Genomic DNA, 21,718 nt, shown 5'->3' on the forward strand with positions numbered 1-21,718 from the left:
CGATAAAAAATTTTATAAAATGAGAAAAGAAATAAAACTTTTATAGTTATGATGTTCCAATTTCTACAGTACCTTTACTTTTTTGCTGTGTGGTGTATACATAAATTTATGAAATAATTGCTGTGTCAATAAACTACAAATAGAAAATAATAAGACATCATTATTTAAGATTTCTGTTACAACTGTTATAATTATTACTTTTTATAAATTATTTTTTCAAAGATTTGGAGTTTATTCATTAAAATTATCTGTTACTTATTTAAGACCTTAGTTCTTTTTTTTTATAAATTAATTTTTATTGGTGTTCAATTTACCAACATACAGAATAACACCCAGTGCTCATCCCGTCAAGTGTACCCCTCAGTGCCCGTCACCCATTCACCCCCACTCCCCGCCCTCCTCCCCCTCCACCACCCCTAGTTCATTTCCCAGAGTTAGAAGTCTTTATGTTCTGTCTCCCTTTCTGATATTTCTCACACATTTCTTCTCCATTCCCTTATATTCCCTTTCACTATTATTCATATTCCCCAAATGAATGAGAACATACACTGTTTGTCCTTCTCTGGTTACTGTGGCCAAGTTCAAAAAGGGTGTTGCCTGAGTTCTCCTCTGGGATTTTGATGGGATCTTGTCTCACATTTAGATCTTTCATCTATTTTGAGTTTATCTTTGTGTATGGTGCAAGAGAGTGGTCCAGTTTCATTCTTCTGCATGTGGATGTCCAATTTTCCCAGCACCATTTATTGAAGAGACTGTAAGACCTTAGTTCTACCTGTTATCTGTTATCAGGTATAAAATTGACTTTAGCAATTTCTTTTAAATGCCTAAAATTTTACAAAGCCTTGACATAGCGTATTTGTCCTTGGCCAGAAATACATATATTTTCCTAAAATTAATTTTTTATCACCAAGTTAATGACTTTTTGTTATAGCTTTATTATTTTCATTCTGATAAGTGATGTGATGATAGTCAAAATGTTTAAGCATTAATCTTAATAATTAAAAAAGTGACATGTTGGTAATTGGATTTTGAAATACTATTTTCACCTCATATCCCCAAATAGATACCCCACATGTTAAACCACATCATCTGAAATGTGAACTTTGAGGTGCCTGGGTGGCTCAGTCAGTTGAGTGTCTGACTTGATTTCGACTCAGGTCATGCTCTGAGAGTCCTAGGAGCAAGCCCCACATCAGACACCTCTCGCTCAGCAGAGATTCTCTCTCTCCTCCTGCCCCTCCTCCCTTGCTCATATGCACCCTCTCTCTCTCACCCTCTCTCTAAAATAAATCTTTGAAAATAAAATAACATACCTTAGTTTATTATATTTAATTGATAAACAAGATCTAGTTCCAAGAATGTAATTTTTGTTTCCTGCATTTTAGAAGCGAGAGCTTCTCTGATTTGGAAACATAATATTTTCTACAATAATGGTACAATTTCATGTATATGAGAAAACAGATTTTAGAAATTTTTTAGCCAAAATCCATTTCCAAAGATATTTTGAAATCTAATATTTTTCCTTTTTTTTAATGTCTTAACATTTTAAGTTGCTTTTGATTCAGTTGATTTCTCTTTTAGAATTTAAAATGTCATTGAAAAATACTTTGTAATAGTCTAATACTAATCAACACTTTGCAGTCAGGCCATTTGAAACAACTATGTAAAAATAGATAATTTCCAATTTTTATCCTTAACTGTTTAACATGTCTCATATTTTAAACATGTTACATAGTTTGCAAGGCATTTTGAATAATTGACTTTATTTGGTCCCTATAATTCCACAAATTTGGTGGGTCTGGTGTTCTCAATTTTATTTAAAAACAGGAACAGAAAGAGGAAACATTTTGTTCGGAATCAGCCAATGAGAAAGTGACAGAAACAGGACTAGGTTCTACTTGCTTATTTACTGGAAAGAATGGCTTCACCATACAGATCTATGCCATAAAATTACCTTGACATTTGGATATCTGTATGCCCAAATATATCGGAGAAATACCTATATAATTATTTTTCCCAAATTATATTACCACAGTGTTTCTTCTCTAAGTAGAATATTGCTATGCAAAGTGTTTTCCTGTCAATTTAATTAACTTCACTTTTCACAACCTCTGTCACATTGGAGAATAAATTGTTTCTTACTGGGGAGATGAAGTTACCAGTCTGAGCTTACCCACCGAATCAATGGTGAAGTCAAGGTTAGAATTCAGAGCTCAGGATTAGAATTTAGAGCTAAAAGAGCTACTAATCATTTCTGCTTACAATATCCTGAGTAAGAAAAAATAATCATAACAGACCAATGTAATTCAATCTCACTATAATGAGCAAACATTTAAACACAATAAAACTGCATAATATAAACCCATTTGCTATTGCCTCTTTAAAATCTAAATATAAAAATGTTAGAAATAAAAACTGACCCAGGGAGACATAGAAATTAAACTAAATCCATTAAATCAAAACTTCTAGAGGTGGATTCTAGTCACTGGTAATTATAAACATCTCCCCAAGAGAATCTCATGTGTAACCTTGGTTAGGAACCATGGGGCGGAAGTAGAGGTAAACAAACTTTGTCTGTAGGAGGCTAAATAGTAATTGAGACTTTGCTGGTCATACAGCCTCTATCCCAACAGTCTCTATCCCAGCAGTTCAACTCTGTCACTGTTAGTGTAAGAACAGTCATATAAGCAAGATGTAAACAAATGAATGCAGCTGCATTCCAATACAACTTTATTTGTGACATTGAAATTTTAATTTTATATAATGTTAATATATGTATAAGAGTATTCTCTTTTTTTAACCATTAAAATAACACCAATATTATGGGATCTATTAAAATAATAGATGAGTCAGATTTGGCCCCCTGGCCATGGTGGCCAACCTTTATTCCCTGGAAATCCAATTAACCACTCACTCACTGTGTGTGTGACTATATTTTATGGTATTCCAATTATGGAATGTATAATATTCTGTTACATTCACTTGTCTTTGTTCTCAGTGACTAACATAATATGTGGAACTTGAACGGTATAGTAAATAAATACATAAACCAGCGAATGAATACATTAAGTATATCCATGCAACCAGAATTGCCCAAGAAATTATTTTGTGCCTTCTCAATTGATAAATGTTCATCATTTAAGTGGAAATTGTTCGCAGAGTACCATTGCTTTTCACTTGACATACTTATTTGACAAATATGGGCTATATGGTTATAGAAATAGTCTCATGAACCAAGAGGAAAGGTATGTTTATCTAAGGCATGGCCTGGTCTTAGGACCTTTGTGTTGTTCACAACTTTTCAGACAAATCCAGTTTTCTTTTTAAAAATTATATAAATGTATGTATCTGTGAACCTTCCATAGTGGGTTGTTTTTGTTTTTGTTTTTGTTTTTGTTTTTGTTTTGCAGGGTGCCTTGCCTTTTAGCAGTTACCAATGCTACATGTTGCCTCTCTGTGTTTTCTTTGTTTAGCTAGAGAGATTGCAGGCTGAAAATATCTCAGAGTGGGACAAGAGGGAAATGCTTGAAACAGAAAAACAAGGACTGGAAAAAGAAAATAGAAGGCTAAAGGCCCAGGTGAAAGAAATGGAAGAGCTCCTGGATAGGAAAACTAGATTAAGTTCAAACTCTCAAGGTCCGGATTTCAAGACGTCACAAATTGAACTGCAGGGGAAAAGCAAGGTACTGGTCCTCCTTGGAAGCAAATGTTCTCACTCACTATACGTGCCTCCCTGGTGCTCAGTAGATCTGCCTTCACTTCCACCCACCTCCAAATCTGAACATTTCCTTTCTATTTAACATCTGATAGCTTGCTCTCTTTCTCATTGTGAGGTAGAATAACATTGTTCATGAATATGAAAACAGAGTGTAACCAGTTTTGTATGAAAATGTTACAATACGACAAACTTGACAGTTCCAAGCTTTTCCAAAAGGAAGAAAAAAGTGAAGGGATGGACCTTTGTGGTTTTTGTTTCCTTTTATAGTTTTGTCTCAGTATTTTTCAAGCAATTGATCTTATTTCTCAGTAAGTATATTTCTCGATTAGTTTGAACAACTGTCTAATAAGCATTTGTAAGCAGCGATAGTATCTGCATAAACAATTCAATTCAGTGGAAGTTTACTCCTCTGGTTCTTTTCTAGTCTCAGAAAAATTATTTTTGAGTCATTTCAAGTGCCTCATATTGCAAATACCTTTTATAGCCTATAGAACAAATACGAAAACTAGAATTAAATTCAGAATCTGACTTTGAGAACTTCAAATTGCAATTGTTTTATCCTAAAGCCAATAGACATCATTACTGCATAGATGGGATTTTTAAAAATAAATAGCTTTTAGATTTTAAAAATAATCTCTTAATGGTGCAATTTGTGTGTTTTATTGTCAACATGCTGAAAAACATTTACATCTTGTTTCTATTTCTTCCATTAAAGTACGTATAGTGGGCAGCCCGGGTGCCTCAGCGGTTTAATGCCACTTTCGGCCCAGGGTGTGATCCTGGAGACCTGGGATCGAGTTCAGATCAAGCTTCTCGCATGGAACCTACTGCTCCCTCTGCCTGTGTCTCTGCCTCTCTCTCTCTCTCTCTCTCTCTCTGTGTGTGTGTCTCTCATGAATAAATAAAATATTTTTAAAAATAAAGTATGTATAGTATCTTAATGCACAATTCTATTATTTCACTCTATCTTGTTAACAGTGAATTAAAAGTGTGTTTGATAAGCTCATATTTTTTTAATTATATAAGTAGTTCATACTCATATGAGCCCTAAAAAGCTAAATGGCCAGAAAAATTGAATTCCATATCACTTTTCTTTATTCTTTGTGATTCTAGGGATTAATTGCATATGCAAGATTCAATTGCATTGGTGTTCTGTGACTTGGCAGTACAGATATCTAAAATGAAATATTATAGTCAGCAATCATAATTTTCTATTATATGGATTCAGAAACCAGCCATAATAGTATATTTGATTCTAACATATACAACTGATAAATCTGTAGAGATGTTTTTATACAGATTTCTACTTGTGGAAGAACAGAATTATTTCAATTATGAAACAAGTTTTGATCATCAAAATACCTGTTTGCATTTGAGTCACTGGAACAGAACAAGTTTTTCTATTACACTCTGTATCACTTACTGCAGTAGAAGCTGGGTGATGTGAAGATTAATGAATCATTATCCCTGCCCAACATGGGCTTAAAGTCTATATGGGGAGATAAACACATAAATTATTATCAGTAGGACATTATGATGAGGCTAATAAAATAGAATGAGAATATGGATGGAATAACTCATTCAATTTCATTTTGATTCCTATCTAGTTACATCAAAATATTATAACTTAAAATATGTCAGTTAAGAAATATGAGGGTTGAATGGGGACTCTTTGGAACTGGCATATACATCAATTGGCATGTCCTGTCAATAGGGCACAGGGGCCAGACCTGGTCTCTTTGGGACAAGTGTAGTTCTTCAGCTTAGAACTAAACAGAAGTTGGAAACTGAGAAGATTCTGGAAGGCCTGACCAAACCAGTGTGTTCATAGTCAGAACTTATGTGTTCATAAGTCAGAAAACATCAATTGTCTTGATGACCAGGAAGAGGTGTTGGTGATTCCAATGCTCTTCATTAGGATTCAGACTTACCCTTGAACCAAAATAATTACTTATCATAGTGCAGCTGCAGGTCAAAATCCTTCGTTCCACAGAGACCCCCACTGGGATTGAGATTCAAATGTCCCCAAACACCAAATGAATCAAAGCTGCAAATATGCCTAAGTCCAGAGAATACTGTAGATTTTATTATAACATGAAGCCAAATTGTAGTTTTAATATTTTTTAAATAAAAGCTATTTATATGTATATAATTACACATACAAATATCACATAGGAGTATTCTGTGTATATAGGTATATAATTACCATATAGAAGCACCATATACTTATGTGAAAATAAGTTCTATATATAAGTAACACTTATATAGAGGTGCTGACATATAAGTGCCAAAACAGTAACTACTCAATTATCAGTCTCTAAAAGAGGTGTAAAGTCTCTTACTGTGTTATCTTTATATCCAATCACATTTAACAAGTATCTGTGACAGACACGGAATTGCCTGCTATTCACAGAAATCTCCATATCAATAAATTGTGTTAATTTCTTGAACTTTAATGTTCTCATTGTTCAATGACTTTTTAAAAATAAATCCTTATTTATACAAGAAGGGAAGAATTTCACATACATATTTGAAATATATAGTGCTATATTTTGCATATATTTGGCTTTCATATTATAGGGAATAGATTTTTAAATTTTCATTTTAAATGGCACTATTGCGGCACCTGGATGGCTCAGTCAGTTAAGCATCTGCCTTCTGCTCAGGTCACTGTCTCAGGGTGCTGAGATCAAGCCCTGTGCCAGGCTCCCTACAGAGTCTGATTCTCCTGCTGTTTCACAACCCTTCCCCTGCACACACTCACACACACACACACACACACACACGCTCAAATATAAAATAAAATAAAATAAAATAAAATCTTAAAAAAATAGTGTAAAGTACACTATTAATTTAAGGACAAAGATTCTCCTTAGCATGAATGATTGCATCACACGAATCTCCATCTTGTTGTTGCTTTTATGTCCTATGTTAAAGCTATGTGTGCATCAATCTTTTACAATTAAACATACAGCAGCATGCACCTGAACTTTTAATTAATAGATTAGAAAATTACTAATCAGTAAGAATACTTGAGAGGTGGGACCATGCCTATGAGAGATACAGGGAGAAGGAAGTTCTGAGACAACTTGGTAAATTGTGTGATTAAGAAAAGGACATCTTCACAAAGGGGTGGTGAAAAGAAAAAGAAAACAAAGCTTTAAGGACTTCATGAATTCTGATCTCTTTCTGAGGTTTTACTTCCACCTTCCTTCCTTCCTTTGTTCACTTCCAGGAACTTTTAGGAGGACAGAGAGAAGAGGAGAGAAGAGAGGAAAAAAGAAGACAAATGAGGGACAAGGAAGGGAAAAGTGAGGTTTGTGCCCATGATAGAGAAGACAACAAAATAAACTGGGAACAAACACAGATAAACTAATATTTATCAAAATATGCCCTTGTTTTGCTGTAATGGAGAAAATTAGAATCATAATTCCCAACCACTTTCCTAGATATGATTCCTGTCCTATCAATGATGATTTACTTTATTTCCTTTATCAAGTGACAGATTTTTGTACTTAGAAAGCTTTAATTAACTCTATTGTTATGCAGTGTATGTATTCTCCATTCCAAATAAGACTTCTTGAAGTGAAAAGTTATTGGATAAAGCTGTCAGTGTTCTACTGGGTAAAGCCCCATGAACTAGTCAACATGCCTCTCATGAAGTTTTTTGGAGGTTTGTTTTCTTAAGTCATTCTGGCAACTGAACTCCTTCCTTCAGGTCACACAATTGGTCATTTTCAGAAAGTTAATGTGACAGAGTGGTAATTGATGTGTCTCAGGAAAATGATGAATTAGTCTAAAAGTGGAAAGGCCATCAAAGTCAATTCCTAATGAATTTACTTTTCTGATAGTGTCCATTCCTTGAATAGGAATGACATCACATTTATTTTGTTTAGTAACTTTACCCTTAGAAATATTTTATTTTCATTCAGATGTTTAGCAGGTAAACCTATGGATTTGTTAACTTTTCTGCATTCACTATTTCTCTTTCAAAACCTTCTTTGCTCATAAAATTTTTGAATAATTTAAGAATAAAAATAATACCTATTCTTATACTGTTATAAAATAGTAATAATTTAAATACCGAATAATGTAATTAGATAGGGTCATTTCATGTTTTCTTTTAACTATTCTTATGTTGCTTGCTTTCCAAGGTACATACCCAGAAATTTTAATTTTTGACATAGTGATTATTTTTGATATATGGAAATTTTTAACCCTTTCATATGTGAAATGTATTTTGTGTATAAAAATGAAAATAATTCATTTTTCTTTGAGGCAAAACACTAAGCTACCTGTGGATGTCATTATGAATTGATAATTTAGCTATTTCATAAAAATTAGAAATGCATCCTGATTTTGTATACATTTTAACAAAAGTGAATGGGATTGAATGGGTTGAGCAGAACAATGTTCTTTTCCCCAGGAATTTCTGAAATTACCAGAGACAGACTCTTAAGTACCGTTTATGAATGTCATAAAGAGGTATCCACTGAGAGTTCCCGTGGGATTGAAATAAATCAATATACTGCACAATAGGGTGACACTTTCTCTAATATAATATGACTGCCCTCACTCACCCTTAAACACACATATGCCTGCATGCACACAAATGTACATGCACATACATACAATGAGTTGATTTTTTTATAAATAAACTCTAAAATAGGAATTTTATTTTTTCTGTTTTGTGATTCTCCACCAGAGAGAAGGTAAGATTTTGTATATATGAATCCTTATTTCTAGGGATATATTATCACTGGGTGGGGTTTCACTTTTTCACAAATGCAATCATAGCTTATTAAATAAAATTAAATTTATTAAATTAAAATTATGAATAGTAAATCTCAACTACTACAGTGTTTGGCGCACCTCCATAAATATGTGCTAGATATATAAATAAATGAATTTATGTTCCATTTTCATTATTTAAATTTCATTTAATTAAATATTTAATTCTTCTACTTTCCTATTAATTCTATGTTAGAGGGCAATAGGTCTATAAGGCTGTTGGAGGCTTATAATATCCTTCAAAATCTCTTTTCTGTATAGCAGATTAATGATATTTTGTCTGATAGCCAATTAAAACCAAGAGACAAATTTTGACATTTAGGTCACTTATATTTTGCAGATTTAGAAACTTCATGAAATTTTGTATTATAAATTGTGACATTCAGATATGAAATTATATCATTTTCTGTTTGATGTGCCTAGCATGCTACTAATAATCCACTATATTATTGCAAAATGATTGGCAGTTCACATAGCTGTTATCGGTTGATTTATATTAGCTTGATTTAAAGCAATGATAAAGACATAATATTTAGTTTCTTACTTAAAATGACAAAACACTATGGTTTTAATACTTCTTTAAGACTAAAGCAAAAATTCAAATTAAAAATAAAATTATAAGATGAGGGAAAAACCCATAGGTTGGTGCCTTTACAAAAGAGACTCCAAAGAGCATCTGTATTAGTAATCAGGGAAAGTGGTAACCACTAAATGTGTGACTGAACACATCTGTAACAGGAAAACGGGGCCTGATGTTAGAGGATGAAAGAATAAACTCCTATTCTGGTCTGTGCTCAATATTTCAGACCAAATAATACTCTTTGTCCTTTAGTTTCCTCATTTTTAAGAAAAGAGTCTGGAATAAATAGCTGAGATTCTTCCAGCACCAAAATGCCATTATCCTATTATGTTTTCCAAAATTTAGCCACTAGGTTTAAATAAAAGCACTAATTTGGGTTCATGAGGACAATGTACTGTTTCTTTAGAGTTTCAGTTTATTTTCACTAAAATAGCTGTTGGCTTTTGATACAGCTTAGCGTACTCTTTCCACTTGCTGGATTTATTTCTTTTTAATTCATGCAGTTAAATTTAATATGGTTGTTGACATAATTGAGAGATTTTTCATTTCATATTCCTCTGCTACTGCCCATCACTTTGTTTCCCTATCATTTTATTTTGCTTAATTTAATGGTATTTAAATCCCCACAGCATTTGGCAGCCTTTCTAATTCTCTCTAAATTCTAGAAAAACAGAGGAAAGGAAGCATCAATACATCAGTAACTAACAATAATCATCTCTTTGCTTTTTAACCAACTTTGACTTAATTTTCATAGTTCCACGTGTGTGTGTGTATGTGTATGTGTGTGTGTGTGTGAAGGTGGCCCTATTTTAGTGTAACATGAATAGGAAGTCAATTAAATTACAAATCACGTTCACATTTCACGTTCAGTTCCTTTGCTAGTATTCTGTTATTCCATATTCCATGTATGTTCAGTAGAATTCACATGGTAGAGAGAAGGAATTCAAAAATAGATTAGATGTTCTAACCTCTTAAAGCAATGTTTCCTGAAGTTGGATCATGGTCCTACTGTACCAAATAGGGTGCTTTCCTAAAATGAAAATTCCAAGTTAATAGACATGTAACTTGGGAAGTAGCAATGTATATATTTTTAAAAAGTAGCTAGGTATCCATTAGACTGATGAATGGATAAGGAAAATGTGGTTCTTTCTCTCTCTATATATACACATATATAAGTGTGTACATATATATACACACACATGATAATTTTATATATAATATTTATCATGATTATATATATAATAGAATATTACTCAGGCATAAAAAATGAAATCTTGCCATTTGCAGTGATATGGAAGGAGCTAGAGATGATTATACTAAGTGAAATAAATCAGTCAGGGAAAGAAATGCCATATGATTTCACTTATATGTGGAATTTAGGAAACAAAACAAATGAGCAAAAGGGGAAAAAAAGGATATAGAGAGGCAAACCAAGAAAGAGACTCAACTACAGGGAACAAACTGATGGTTAACAGAGGGGAGGTTGTAGGGGATGGGTAAAATAGGGGATGGGGATTAAGGAGTGCACTTGTGATGAGTGACAGGTGTTCTAGTGAAGTGTTGAATCACCATATTGTACACTTGAAACTAATATTATGCTGTATGTTAACTGGAATTTGAATGAAAATTAAAAAATTATTTTAACAGCCAATAAATAAAAATAAAATATTGATAGATTCAGCCAAAATCTCAAAAAACAAAAAACAATGATTTTTATGTCCACTAAAACTTGGAAAACTACAAGTCAACACACAGCGTTTTCAAAATATATTATAATCCCCTTTAAATGATTTTAGGTTATTTCTGATTTTGCATTATTGAATAGTGTGTGTGTGTGTGTGTGTGTGTGTGTGTGTGTGTGTAACTGTAGTGATTAGGGTAAATATCTTTTGTTAATGACAATATCAAGTTACTTTTGAGAACGCTTTTTTCAATTCATAGTTAATTTAAATAAATACCACAAGAGTCTATTTCACTAATGCTGGAAACTCTGGTTCTCTGTGCTGAAGGCTAGTTGATGGTTGTTTTGGTGGCATGTCCTTGACAACATGGGGAAAGAGTAGGGAAATGTGAAAGGTCTGCTGTGCCAACGTGAGGCAGGTGTAGGGGAACAGTAGCATATGGAGGAATAATTAGCTGGCTGAGTCTGTATTACAAGAATAATTTTACCTTAAGCCAGTTAAAATTAATTATCCTACCTTAAGCCAGATAGAATTAATTCAATTTCTCCCAAAGAAACTGTTTATTTGGCACAATTTGGGTGGCCGTAGCTGGAATGTTTTTTACTCATATTAATGAGCATTTCGTAATTAGAACTATGTCCTTTGGCTCTGTATACAAGCAGGAAAAAAAAAGAAAAAATTTAGATTCACAAAATTTTAAAGCCCATATCTGTCCTACCCTCCAGATAATTTTCTGAGTTTTAATATTTTCTGATTTTATATTTGAATGAGTCACTGCTTATTAGCTTAACTTGCACCATATGAGGAATGCCTTTTTCATTCTTTATATTAGATTTGTCTTATCCACTTTTTGCTTATTAGCATGTCATTCATTATAAGAAAAAGTTTATTTCAGTTTTTTTTTACTTTTAATGATTGTAAAGGAAGTATCAGCTTTTTTTTTTCAAAACTAGATAAAAAGGTTTTCAGTGTTTTCTGTGATGAAGCAATATGAGTGTTCAAATGGTGCAATTCATCCCATCAGAAGAAGAATATTAAGACATAATTTTATAAAAGGTGAAAGGTATTTATTATATGTTAAAAAATTCATTTAAAGTCAGGTAACACTTACTCTTTAATGTGTTTGTTGATTAATTCAACAAACATTTGCTGAAGTCAGAGTTTGGTTTTAAGTATCAAAAAACACATAAATAACATAAGTATGTAATACAAGGAATCCGATGACTTAGGACTTGGAAGTAAACTCCACACTTGATGTATAGGAATGACCCCTGTTGGATCACCACAGAACAGGTCTAACTAAATGGGTTCCTCGGAGAAGGTATCAGGAAGGGACAGCTTTCTGTGACACAGTTCCATCCCTGCCTCCATGATCACTCTACCTTACCTAAAAGATGGGGATAGAAGCCACCCTATGCCTGGGCCTGCCAACTCTATAGTTTCTTACTGCCACTCTTCCCACTCTGAGATCAGCTCCAATTTCAGGCCTTGCTTGAGCACATTTCTTTTCATCCTCTAAGGCCTATCTGGAGCTCCCGCTGTAAGAGATTCAAAGAATTGTAGATGTTTAGCAATACAAGAGGGAAAACTAGAAGAAATCTGGAACAAATGTTGAGATAGTCAATCGATATTTCAGACACACACAGTGTAGATAGGGGTTCTAAGGGTGGCAAGACACACAATTTAACAGCTGTCCTTAGGAAAAGTACAGTCAAATCAAATCATCAACAAAGCAGTCTATAATGGCAACTGTGTTAAATGCTGAAAATTAGAAGATTTATGGCATTGCTTCTCCCTGAGAAATGACTATTCAGATTTTGGTCAGAAAGAAGAAAGGAAGTCATGACCTGGAGAGGTGTCGTATAAGAGCATTCCATACCAAGTGAATAAGTGCAAGGGCTTATTTGCTTTGGGTGAAGCTTGGGGAAAACAAGTGAAGTCTACGAATTTTTGTTTTGTTTTGTTTTAAAGATTTTAATTATTCATAAGAGACACAGAGAGGCAGAGACATAGGCAGAGGGAGAAGCAGGCTCCCCACAGGGATCCTGATGCAAGACTCAACCCCAGGACTCCAGGATCACGACCTGAGCCAAAGGCAAATGTTCAACCACTGAGCCACTCAGGTTCCCCAAACCTACTGATTTTCAAAATCCTTGAGTATGTGAAGTCAAGGAGAGAAATGGCTTGGGGAGAGATATTTGGAAGAAAGCTGAAGTTCTAAGGCTCTAAAACCTATATCTCCTACTTCTCAGGTCCATGGCTTGGTGATGGAGCTCCAAGGACTGATCTGAAGACCACTGGTGAGCAAAGGGAGGAAATGTGCTAGCAAAAGTCCATGTGCTATAGAAGTGGTGGGGAAGGCACAGAAAAAGAAGTCATGGGATCTCCTAAATTAACTTTTAAGTATTCCCCTCAAAGGATCTGGTGGCTATACTTAGCTTGTGTAGCTAAAGGAATTGTCATGTTATGACCTTTCCTGGTTGCTTTATCCTTAGATCCTGTTGTTTGTCTCTGTCCAAATGTATTTGCACTGAAATTAAAGTAACTTCTATGTTGTTTTAGGGACTTTATCCATCAATTCAGATTATTCTTGGTGTACACTAATGATACAGTTTAGTTTCTTTAATGATTAAGCCTGTACTGAATTGTTATTTTGGAAGTTTTCTGTTAGCATCTGCAGCTAAATATGTTTTGACTACTTATTTACCTAAGAATGGCTACATTTTGCCCTGTACCTTTAACTACTTTTATTCCAAACATTGTATACTATAATCAAGGTTCACCTCACCATAGAGATAGTTATTTTTATTGGGATATGATCTAAAAATAAATCTCATCTTCAGGTAGAAAATGGACAAGATGACACTTATTATATCAGAATATGTCCCACCATTTTATTTGCCATCTACCCAGTATAGAATTCATATATATAGATAGATAGATAGATAAAATACATATTACATATAGACCCTATAGATAGATATATAAAATACATATTACATAGAGGTCCATTATATATATATATATATATATATATATATATATAATATATATATATAAAACACCCCCTCCTAATTACACACACAGACATGCAGAGCTACATATGCATGAGAAAAGTATAACAATGCAGTAGGCCAAATATTGATAAATCCAAAATGATAAAGATAATTAGGAAGTTCCTAAATGTTTTTGTTATGATAATGATCTGATCATCTGAGATTAGAAGATAAAAAAAATCTATACTTAAATCTTTATTTTATTGGCAAAACATAAAAGTAAATGTGTTTGGAGACTCAGCATCAATTTTGTCTTATTAGTGGATGGTCATTATTTAGAGAACCATAACATCTATTCACCTGGCTTCTACTTAACATGCATTGTTTTTCCTCTAGGATCAACTCCACTCCCAAATTTCAGGCCACACCCTTTGCTTAAGGTTAATATCACCTCTAACTTCAGGTTGGATGGGTGATTCATGTTTATCTAATCAAAATAAAGTTTTCTGGGTACCATACTAGTATGTGCAAGTAACCACCTCAGAGACGATTAAATGTAATGATGCTTAGACTTTTTGAAGAGAGACACTTTCTTGCTGTTAACCTGAGAATATACAGATTTAGAGCAGTAAAAAGGCATCATACTTTCACATGGAGCTGCATGGGGAAGAGAGCTTAGGCATAGACAGGGACCTGACCAGGAGACATAATGAGCTTCCCTGGCTTAAGCCATAGCCTGGATCAAGATACCCAGGGAGTTGTAAATAATGTTGCTATAAACAAAGGAGTGCATGTATCCCTTTCTATTAGTGTGTTTATATTCTTCGGGTAGATATTCAGTAGTGAGATTTCTGCATCATAAGGTGGTTCTATTTTTAATCTTTTAGGGAATCTCCATACTGTTTTCCACAGTGGCTGCACCAGTTTGCATTCCCAGGAACAGGGCCTGAGTGTTCCTTTTTCTCCACATCCTCACTAACACTAGTTTCTTGTGGTTAGCCATTCAGACAGCTATGAGGTGATGTCTCATACAATAGCCAGATTATGGGAGGAGCCCAAGGGTCCATCGATTGATGAATGGATAAAGAAGATGTGTGTGGGGGGGTGTGCGTGTGTATACACATATATATAATATTATTCACATATATATAATATTATTCAGCCATAAAAATGAATGAAATCTTGCCATTTCCAATAATGTGGATGGAACTGGAGAGTATAATGGTAAGGGAAATAAACCAGTTAGAGAAAGATAAATACTATATGATCTCATTCATATGCAGAATTTAAGAAACAAAATAAATGAGCAAAGGAAAAAAGAGAGAGAAACAAACCAAGAAATAGATTCTTAACTATAGAGAACAAAATGATGGTTACCAGAGGGGAGGGTGGTGGGGGGATGGGAGAAACAGGTGATGGGAATGAAGGAGTGCACTTGTGATGAGCACTGGGTGTTGTATGGAATTGTTGAATCAGTATCTTGTACTCCTGAAACAAATATAACACTGTATGTTAACTATATTGGAATAAAAATAAAAATAATGAAAAAGATACCACTGGGATTTTCAGTTATTTGTGTCCATGAATTTTCTTCTCCTTTAAAGAAACTGAGTTTCCAGTAAATTCCAATAAATAAAAATGTGTTTTCTGATAAATCAAAACAATTGTAATAATAGTGAATATATTCGGGCAGCCCAGGTGGCTCAGCAGTTTAGTGCTGCCTTTGGCCCAGGGCATGATCCTGGAGACCCGGGATCGAGTCCCACATCAGGCTGCCTGCATGGAGCCTGCTTCTCCCTCTGCCTGTGTCTCTGCCTCTCATTCTCTCTATCTCTGTGTGTGTGTTTGTGTCTCGCATGAATAAGTAAGTTAAATCTTTAAAAATAAAATAAAAGCCAGGTTTTAAAGGAAAATTAGTTTAAATAAAAAAATAAACTTCATTTCAAGGGAAAGCAGAACAAATAAGTTTGCTAATCATTATTAGGATAGGCAAATGGTATTCAGCTTTTAGCTATCAAGGATGTATTATATATAAATATAAAAGGGGAATAGCATGAATATATCTATACACACAGGTGCAGTGAATTGCACATGTGAACTGTGAGTAGATGCTTTTTTTTTTTTCACTTTCATGTTGGAGAAAACTATTCCCTAATGTATTTTGTAGGTTTATCTCCTATTTAAAGAGTTATATTCTGTGATATAATTTTTATTGCTTATAACTGTCATAATATTAAATAATTTCCCCAACTATTAGTTATCAACACTTATAAAGTGCTAATGAGATTAGGTTACTCAGTATATGTGAATATTTGGAAGAGATACACACTAGTAGAAGATGGATTAAAAAGTTTTGTTATATTGGCCACAGTTTTATAAGCAGATGTGCTGGTTCCCCTTATGGCAGCACCTAAGAAAACTAAATATAGCTTTGTCATCTGTGTTTACCCATACTGAGCTGAAAAACATTGACTTCTTCGTAAACTCTACCAGGTGTACCTCAGGAATTAATTATTAAAAATTTGGAAATTCAGAAGCAGCATTTTGGTGTCTAGAAAAAATATTCACCTTGTTACCATACTGATTATCCTGGGACTCATGGAGAATCAACACACAGAACTGTGTTCCCCTCAAAGTTCTTTTGTTCTTCTAGAGACACAGTGTGAAGTCAAACTATGTTGCAAATTTAGTGCTAAAGGAAACTTTTCCTGTGGAAGCCCTAGTCATGATTCTCTTAGTATTTGTGGAGGTGAGGTTTAAATATTCCCAACTTTTTCTTATAGGGGCATCAGTCATCACAGTTAGAACACATCTTAAATCCAGGGTGATCTCATCATGAAATCCTTAACTTAATTACATCTCTAAAGACTATTTCCAAGTAAGGTCACATTCATAGTCCCTGCAGTTAGGACTTAGACATATCTTTTTAGGGACACAATTCAATCCATTAAAATGATTAACAGATTCATCTGTCAGTACTCCACATGTGCAGCAAGTAGACAACCAAATTCCAGTGGATCAGATCAAGAGTGTTACAACACAGCAAAGGGCAGAGGTACCAGCATGGTAGGGCTAGTTCCCTTGTTTCCAAGTTCCACTGAGTGATGTATGGATCAGAGGAGGCTCCACATGCCTTCAGCAGCATGAGGACTGAGCCAGCTGCCCTTTTCTAGAGACTGAATAGCAGTAAAGGAGTCATGTTGTGGTCACCTTGACCAACTTAGCTACCTATGTGACTAGCTACTTTAGAAGTGCATACAGCAATGAGGTGCAGGGACATTCAGGGTCATAGCAAACTGCCTGTTGCAACAATTCATCCCTTGGTCCTATATATTCTTAGCCAAGTTTACATTTGTATAACTGCATGCTGATGATGGAATAATGGCCCCAAAGATGTCCACACTCTACCTCTGGAATTCAGGAATGTGTTGTTTTATATGGCCAAAGGAACTTTGCAGGTGGAATTAAGACTGGGGGAATTATCCTGGAATTTCTGCATGGGGCCAATGTCATCACAAGGGTCCTTAAATGTGAAAAAGTAAGGCAAGAGAGTTCATCAGAGAGATGTAGAATATGAGAGACTTGACCTACCATTGCCATCTTTGAAGATGGAAGAAGGGGGCCATGGGCTGAGGATACACAGGACAGCAGGCTGAGGATTGCAGTCAGTGTCTAGAACCTGAGAAAGTCTCTTCGGTGACAACCAATAAGGAAACAGGGACCTCCATCCCACAACCTCAAGGAACTAACTTCTGCAACACCCACAATGATTAAACAAATTTCCCCTAGAATCTACAAAAAACAATGCAGCTCTATTAACACCTTGGCTTCAGCTAAGTGAGATCCATGTCAGATTTCTGACCTCCAGAATTCTAAGATAATGTATGTGTTGTATAAAACAGCGAGTTTTGTTGCAATTTCTTACACAACAGTGGGGAACCACCACCATGCTACTACTCTGCCACTTGGATTTCATATTCTAATAAAGGCTGAGGCCAAATCCACTCAGTTTTAATACAGCAGTTGATTCGTGCTGTTATCAACAGAATTCCAATCCGCAGGATGAGGACAGCCAGCACCACTGACCTCAGCATGTACCTCAGATCCCTTACTCAGCCTACTGAGTAAGCTCCAAAGGGGAGTGGTGGGTCTTATTTCAGATAACTGTTTAACGTTGTTTTCTGATGGCATGTTCCACCCCAATAGTAGCATTAATCCAGAGACTGTGAGAAGAGTTGGCAACCCTACCTCTCCTTTTTTTCACTATAATGCAAGTATTACTGATCTGGGGTTTGTGTTATCTCACTGGGGACACAGGTTACTCCAGTTTAGGATTTGCTATTGAACTTACTTTGGATTAGTATTACAGGGGTTTGGTTAAGCCACAAGGATATTGTCATATTTGCAGCTTCCATAACCATGTACAGCAAAACTCAAAATCACTTGAGGGCCAGGAGGAGCATTTAAATTTGAATTTGCATCAGTCCAACGAAACAAAGTTATCCCACTCTGTGTATGTGTGAGTGCAAGAGGGTGGTCTGCATTTATGAGTGATCACTGGAGGCCTAAAGTCCTGTCTACCTGGCTATGCCCCCATGGGCTTTTCTGTTCTCTGGAGGGCCTGAATGGGAAAGACAAACTCTATGGTGAGTCAGATGGCTAGCTGAAGTTCCTGCTTGACATAGGTGGACCAGTGATTGTTTTACCAGGCTGCAGTGATGAATATTAAAATAATATACAGAAAACAGCTTCTACTAATTGAGCACATAGTATGTTTCATGCCTTGTGCTGGGTGTAGCACAAGCATGGCATCATATAAAATCTGCTGATAGTATTTTTTAAAAGATTTATTTATATATTTTAGAGAGAGAAGAAGAAAGAGAATCTCAAGCAGACTCCCTACTGAGCCTGGAGCCCAATTCAGGGCTCGATTTCAGGACTCTGAAATCATGACCAAAATAGAAACCAAGAGTCAGACACTTAAGGGACTGAGCCACCCAGACGCCCTCAGATGATAGTATGTTGTTATTCCCATTTTACAGCTGAGAAAACTGAACTCCTGTGAGGTTAAATAAGCCAATAAGTAAAGGAACCTGTATTCAAACACAGGTTTGCATTGAAGTGAAAGAAAATGAGTGAAGAAAATAGTTATTGGAATCATGTTGCCTTCCCATGAACCAGAAATTAAGGAGTTAGAGGCAACCTTGGTAACAGAATCTCATTAAGCTTGTTGTCTTTATATCACCTGGAAAATAATATCACACATGAGTAGCCACCAATATAGAGTACAGGGTATCCTGGGACTGGATTTGTCTGCATTTGCAGGGCATGGATTCATGGTAATGAATTTTTGAAACCCAAGGGAATGCTTTTAATTTACCAACTATGACAAGGGATCTCTGGCCATCATCAACAAAACTTGCTGTTTGTCCCAGAGCTACATACACAATTGCTTGTTTCTTTGATGTTTACTGCTATAAGTAGCATCATTATCAACTGTGGAGCTCTCCTAGGATTGAAATAATTGAGCTGCCTATTTTACTTAAATTAGTCTTCTAACCTCTGATCCAGTGTCTGCCTCTCTGCGCCTCTCTCCCTCCTTCCCTCCAACACTTAGCCTTCTATTTCTACTGACTCATTCCACAGTGTTTCGTCATACACCAGATCTGGTGGGAGATATCAACAACAGTGCCACATCCAAACATACTGGATGCACAGCTTTTCAAATAGGAAAAGCTTTCCATGTAAGAGGAAGCAGGTAGATCAGTTGACTTGTCTATCTGCCCCTGGCTCACTATCACTATGGTTCCCTTACCTTAAGTCCCACTGCCATCTACATGCTAGCCCATGACAGTCCTCAGCATGAGGCCCTGGTCAGGTATTGAAGACATAAATTATTCTCTTGATCTCACTTCACTTAGCCAAGTTATATTACCACCTTACTTATGCCAATGTTTCTCTTAGTTTTAATGAATTGCCAGAAGCACCCAGAAGGCTTGTTAAGGTGTAGATTACCAGTCCCCATCCCCTGATTTGCTGATTCAGTATTTCTGTGATGGGACCTAAGTAAATATTGCTTTTGGAACAAGTGCCCAGGCAATCCTGCTGCTGCTGGTCTGGTGATCACGTGTTAGAAACTACTAATGCCTACTAAGATACTCAGACAAGAAGCATGGAAAAATCAGGAACAATAGATGCTCCCCACAATGGTGGTTCTCCAATCCTGCTGTGGACAAGCATTTTACCAAGTTCCCCCAATCTAGTTGTTCCTACACCCTCTGAGAGTACTATATGCCACCCCTTTGGTTCTTGATCCTAGCTTCATATTAAGATTGATTAGAGAAAAATAAATAAATAAATTACTTGGACAGTTTATTAAAAAAATACTTAAAAAGTTGCTCAACACCACTCATCATCAGGGACATGTAAATCAAAACCACAATGATATACCACCTCACATCTGTCAGAAAGGCTACAATCAAAAACACAAGAAACAACAAGTGTTGATGAGGACGCGGAGAAAAAGAAATCCTCATGCACTGTTGCTGGGAATGCAAATTGGTGCAGCCACTCTGGAAAACAGGTTCCTCCAAATATTAAAAATAGAATTATCTGGAAGTTCCACTACTGGCTATTTACCCAAAGAAAATGAAAACAGTAATTTAAAGAGACATATACACCTCTATGTTTATTGCAGAATTAGTTACAATACCCAAATTATGGAAGCAACCCAAGTGTCTATCGATAGATGAATGGATAAAGATGTGGTGTATATATGCACATATATACATATACGTGTGTGTGTCTATGTATATATGTATATATACAATGGAGTATTATTCAACCATAAAAGAATGAAATCGTGCCATTCACAACAATGTGGATGATCAACAGAGTATGACACTAAGTGAAATAAGTCATCAGAGAAAGACAAATACCATATGCATTTGCTCATATGCAGAATGTAAGAAGCAAAGCAAATGAACAAAGGAAAAAAGAGACAAACCAAGAAACATTAACTGCTGAGAACAAACTGATGGTTACCTGAGGAGAGAGGGAAGCGATGGGTGAAAAAGCTGAAGGGGATTAAGAGTTCACTTACTGTGATGAACACTGAGAAATGTGTAGAATTGTTGAATCACTATATTGTACACTTGAAGCTAATGTAACAGTGTGTATTAATTATGCTGGAGTAAAAAGGAAAAGGAAAAGGAGATACTCAGATACCATCAAATCATCTGACCTATTGCTCACCCTCGCCTGAAACGCTTCTCATGTGCAGCCAGGTTGTGGTAATGCTGCAAGCACAGAAGGGAGCCCAAGTCTGCAGGCCCCCATCACTCTCCTGGCCCCCTCCTGATACATTGGCCCCCCACCTCCAAATTTCCCAAGCTGAGGCTCATTTCATTGGGTTGTACATTCTCTATCCAGAGATGCTGTTTTCCTAAATGATGGCACAGTGAATGCCTTCAGAGTGAGACCCTGCCCCTCTGCTCAGGGCATAGCTTCTCTGGGAAGACACAACCCTATGTTATGTCACTGACATAACACTTCTTTGCTTTTTATAAACCATTTGAGATGGAAATATTCTAGTTGATACTATATTTATAAATTGTACAGTTTCCTGTGATGGGAATAATAACTTAGCAAAATATTGTTAAAACTGGATAAAAAAAATCAGGATGAAAAGAAAGCCAAGATGGGTATATGGTGGCTTTGGCTAACATTTCGTGAAAAAGATAATATACAAATACTTCATGATTTCTTCTTGAATGTTGGATGTTATAATGATGGCTATAACAATATAGATTATCTTTTAAATCTGTAAGGGCTATGAAATTTTTAAAAATGTAACATGAAAAGGAAACTAAGAGGAAATGTAAACATTTTAAAAAATGTTTAAACTGTTTAATCAACTATGGTACCAATATTTACAATTTTATGTTAATCA

The 21,718-nt window shown here is 35.4% G+C and overlaps 1 protein-coding gene across 1 annotated transcript in view; it reads left to right on the forward strand.

Annotated features, from left to right (window-relative positions):
• LOC129495465 (coiled-coil domain-containing protein 102B-like) overlaps window positions 1-21,718 on the forward strand; it is a 187,733-nt gene that overhangs the window by 76,906 nt on the left and 89,109 nt on the right. Inside the window, 1 exon segment of the mRNA XM_055302996.1 lies at window positions 3,474-3,683. Within this exon segment, the coding sequence (XP_055158971.1) occupies window positions 3,474-3,683 (210 nt within the window).

This window comes from Nyctereutes procyonoides, unplaced genomic scaffold (genome assembly GCF_905146905.1).
Source record: "Nyctereutes procyonoides isolate TBG_1078 unplaced genomic scaffold, NYPRO_anot_genome, whole genome shotgun sequence".
Classification (NCBI taxonomy): Eukaryota; Metazoa; Chordata; class Mammalia; order Carnivora; family Canidae; genus Nyctereutes; species Nyctereutes procyonoides.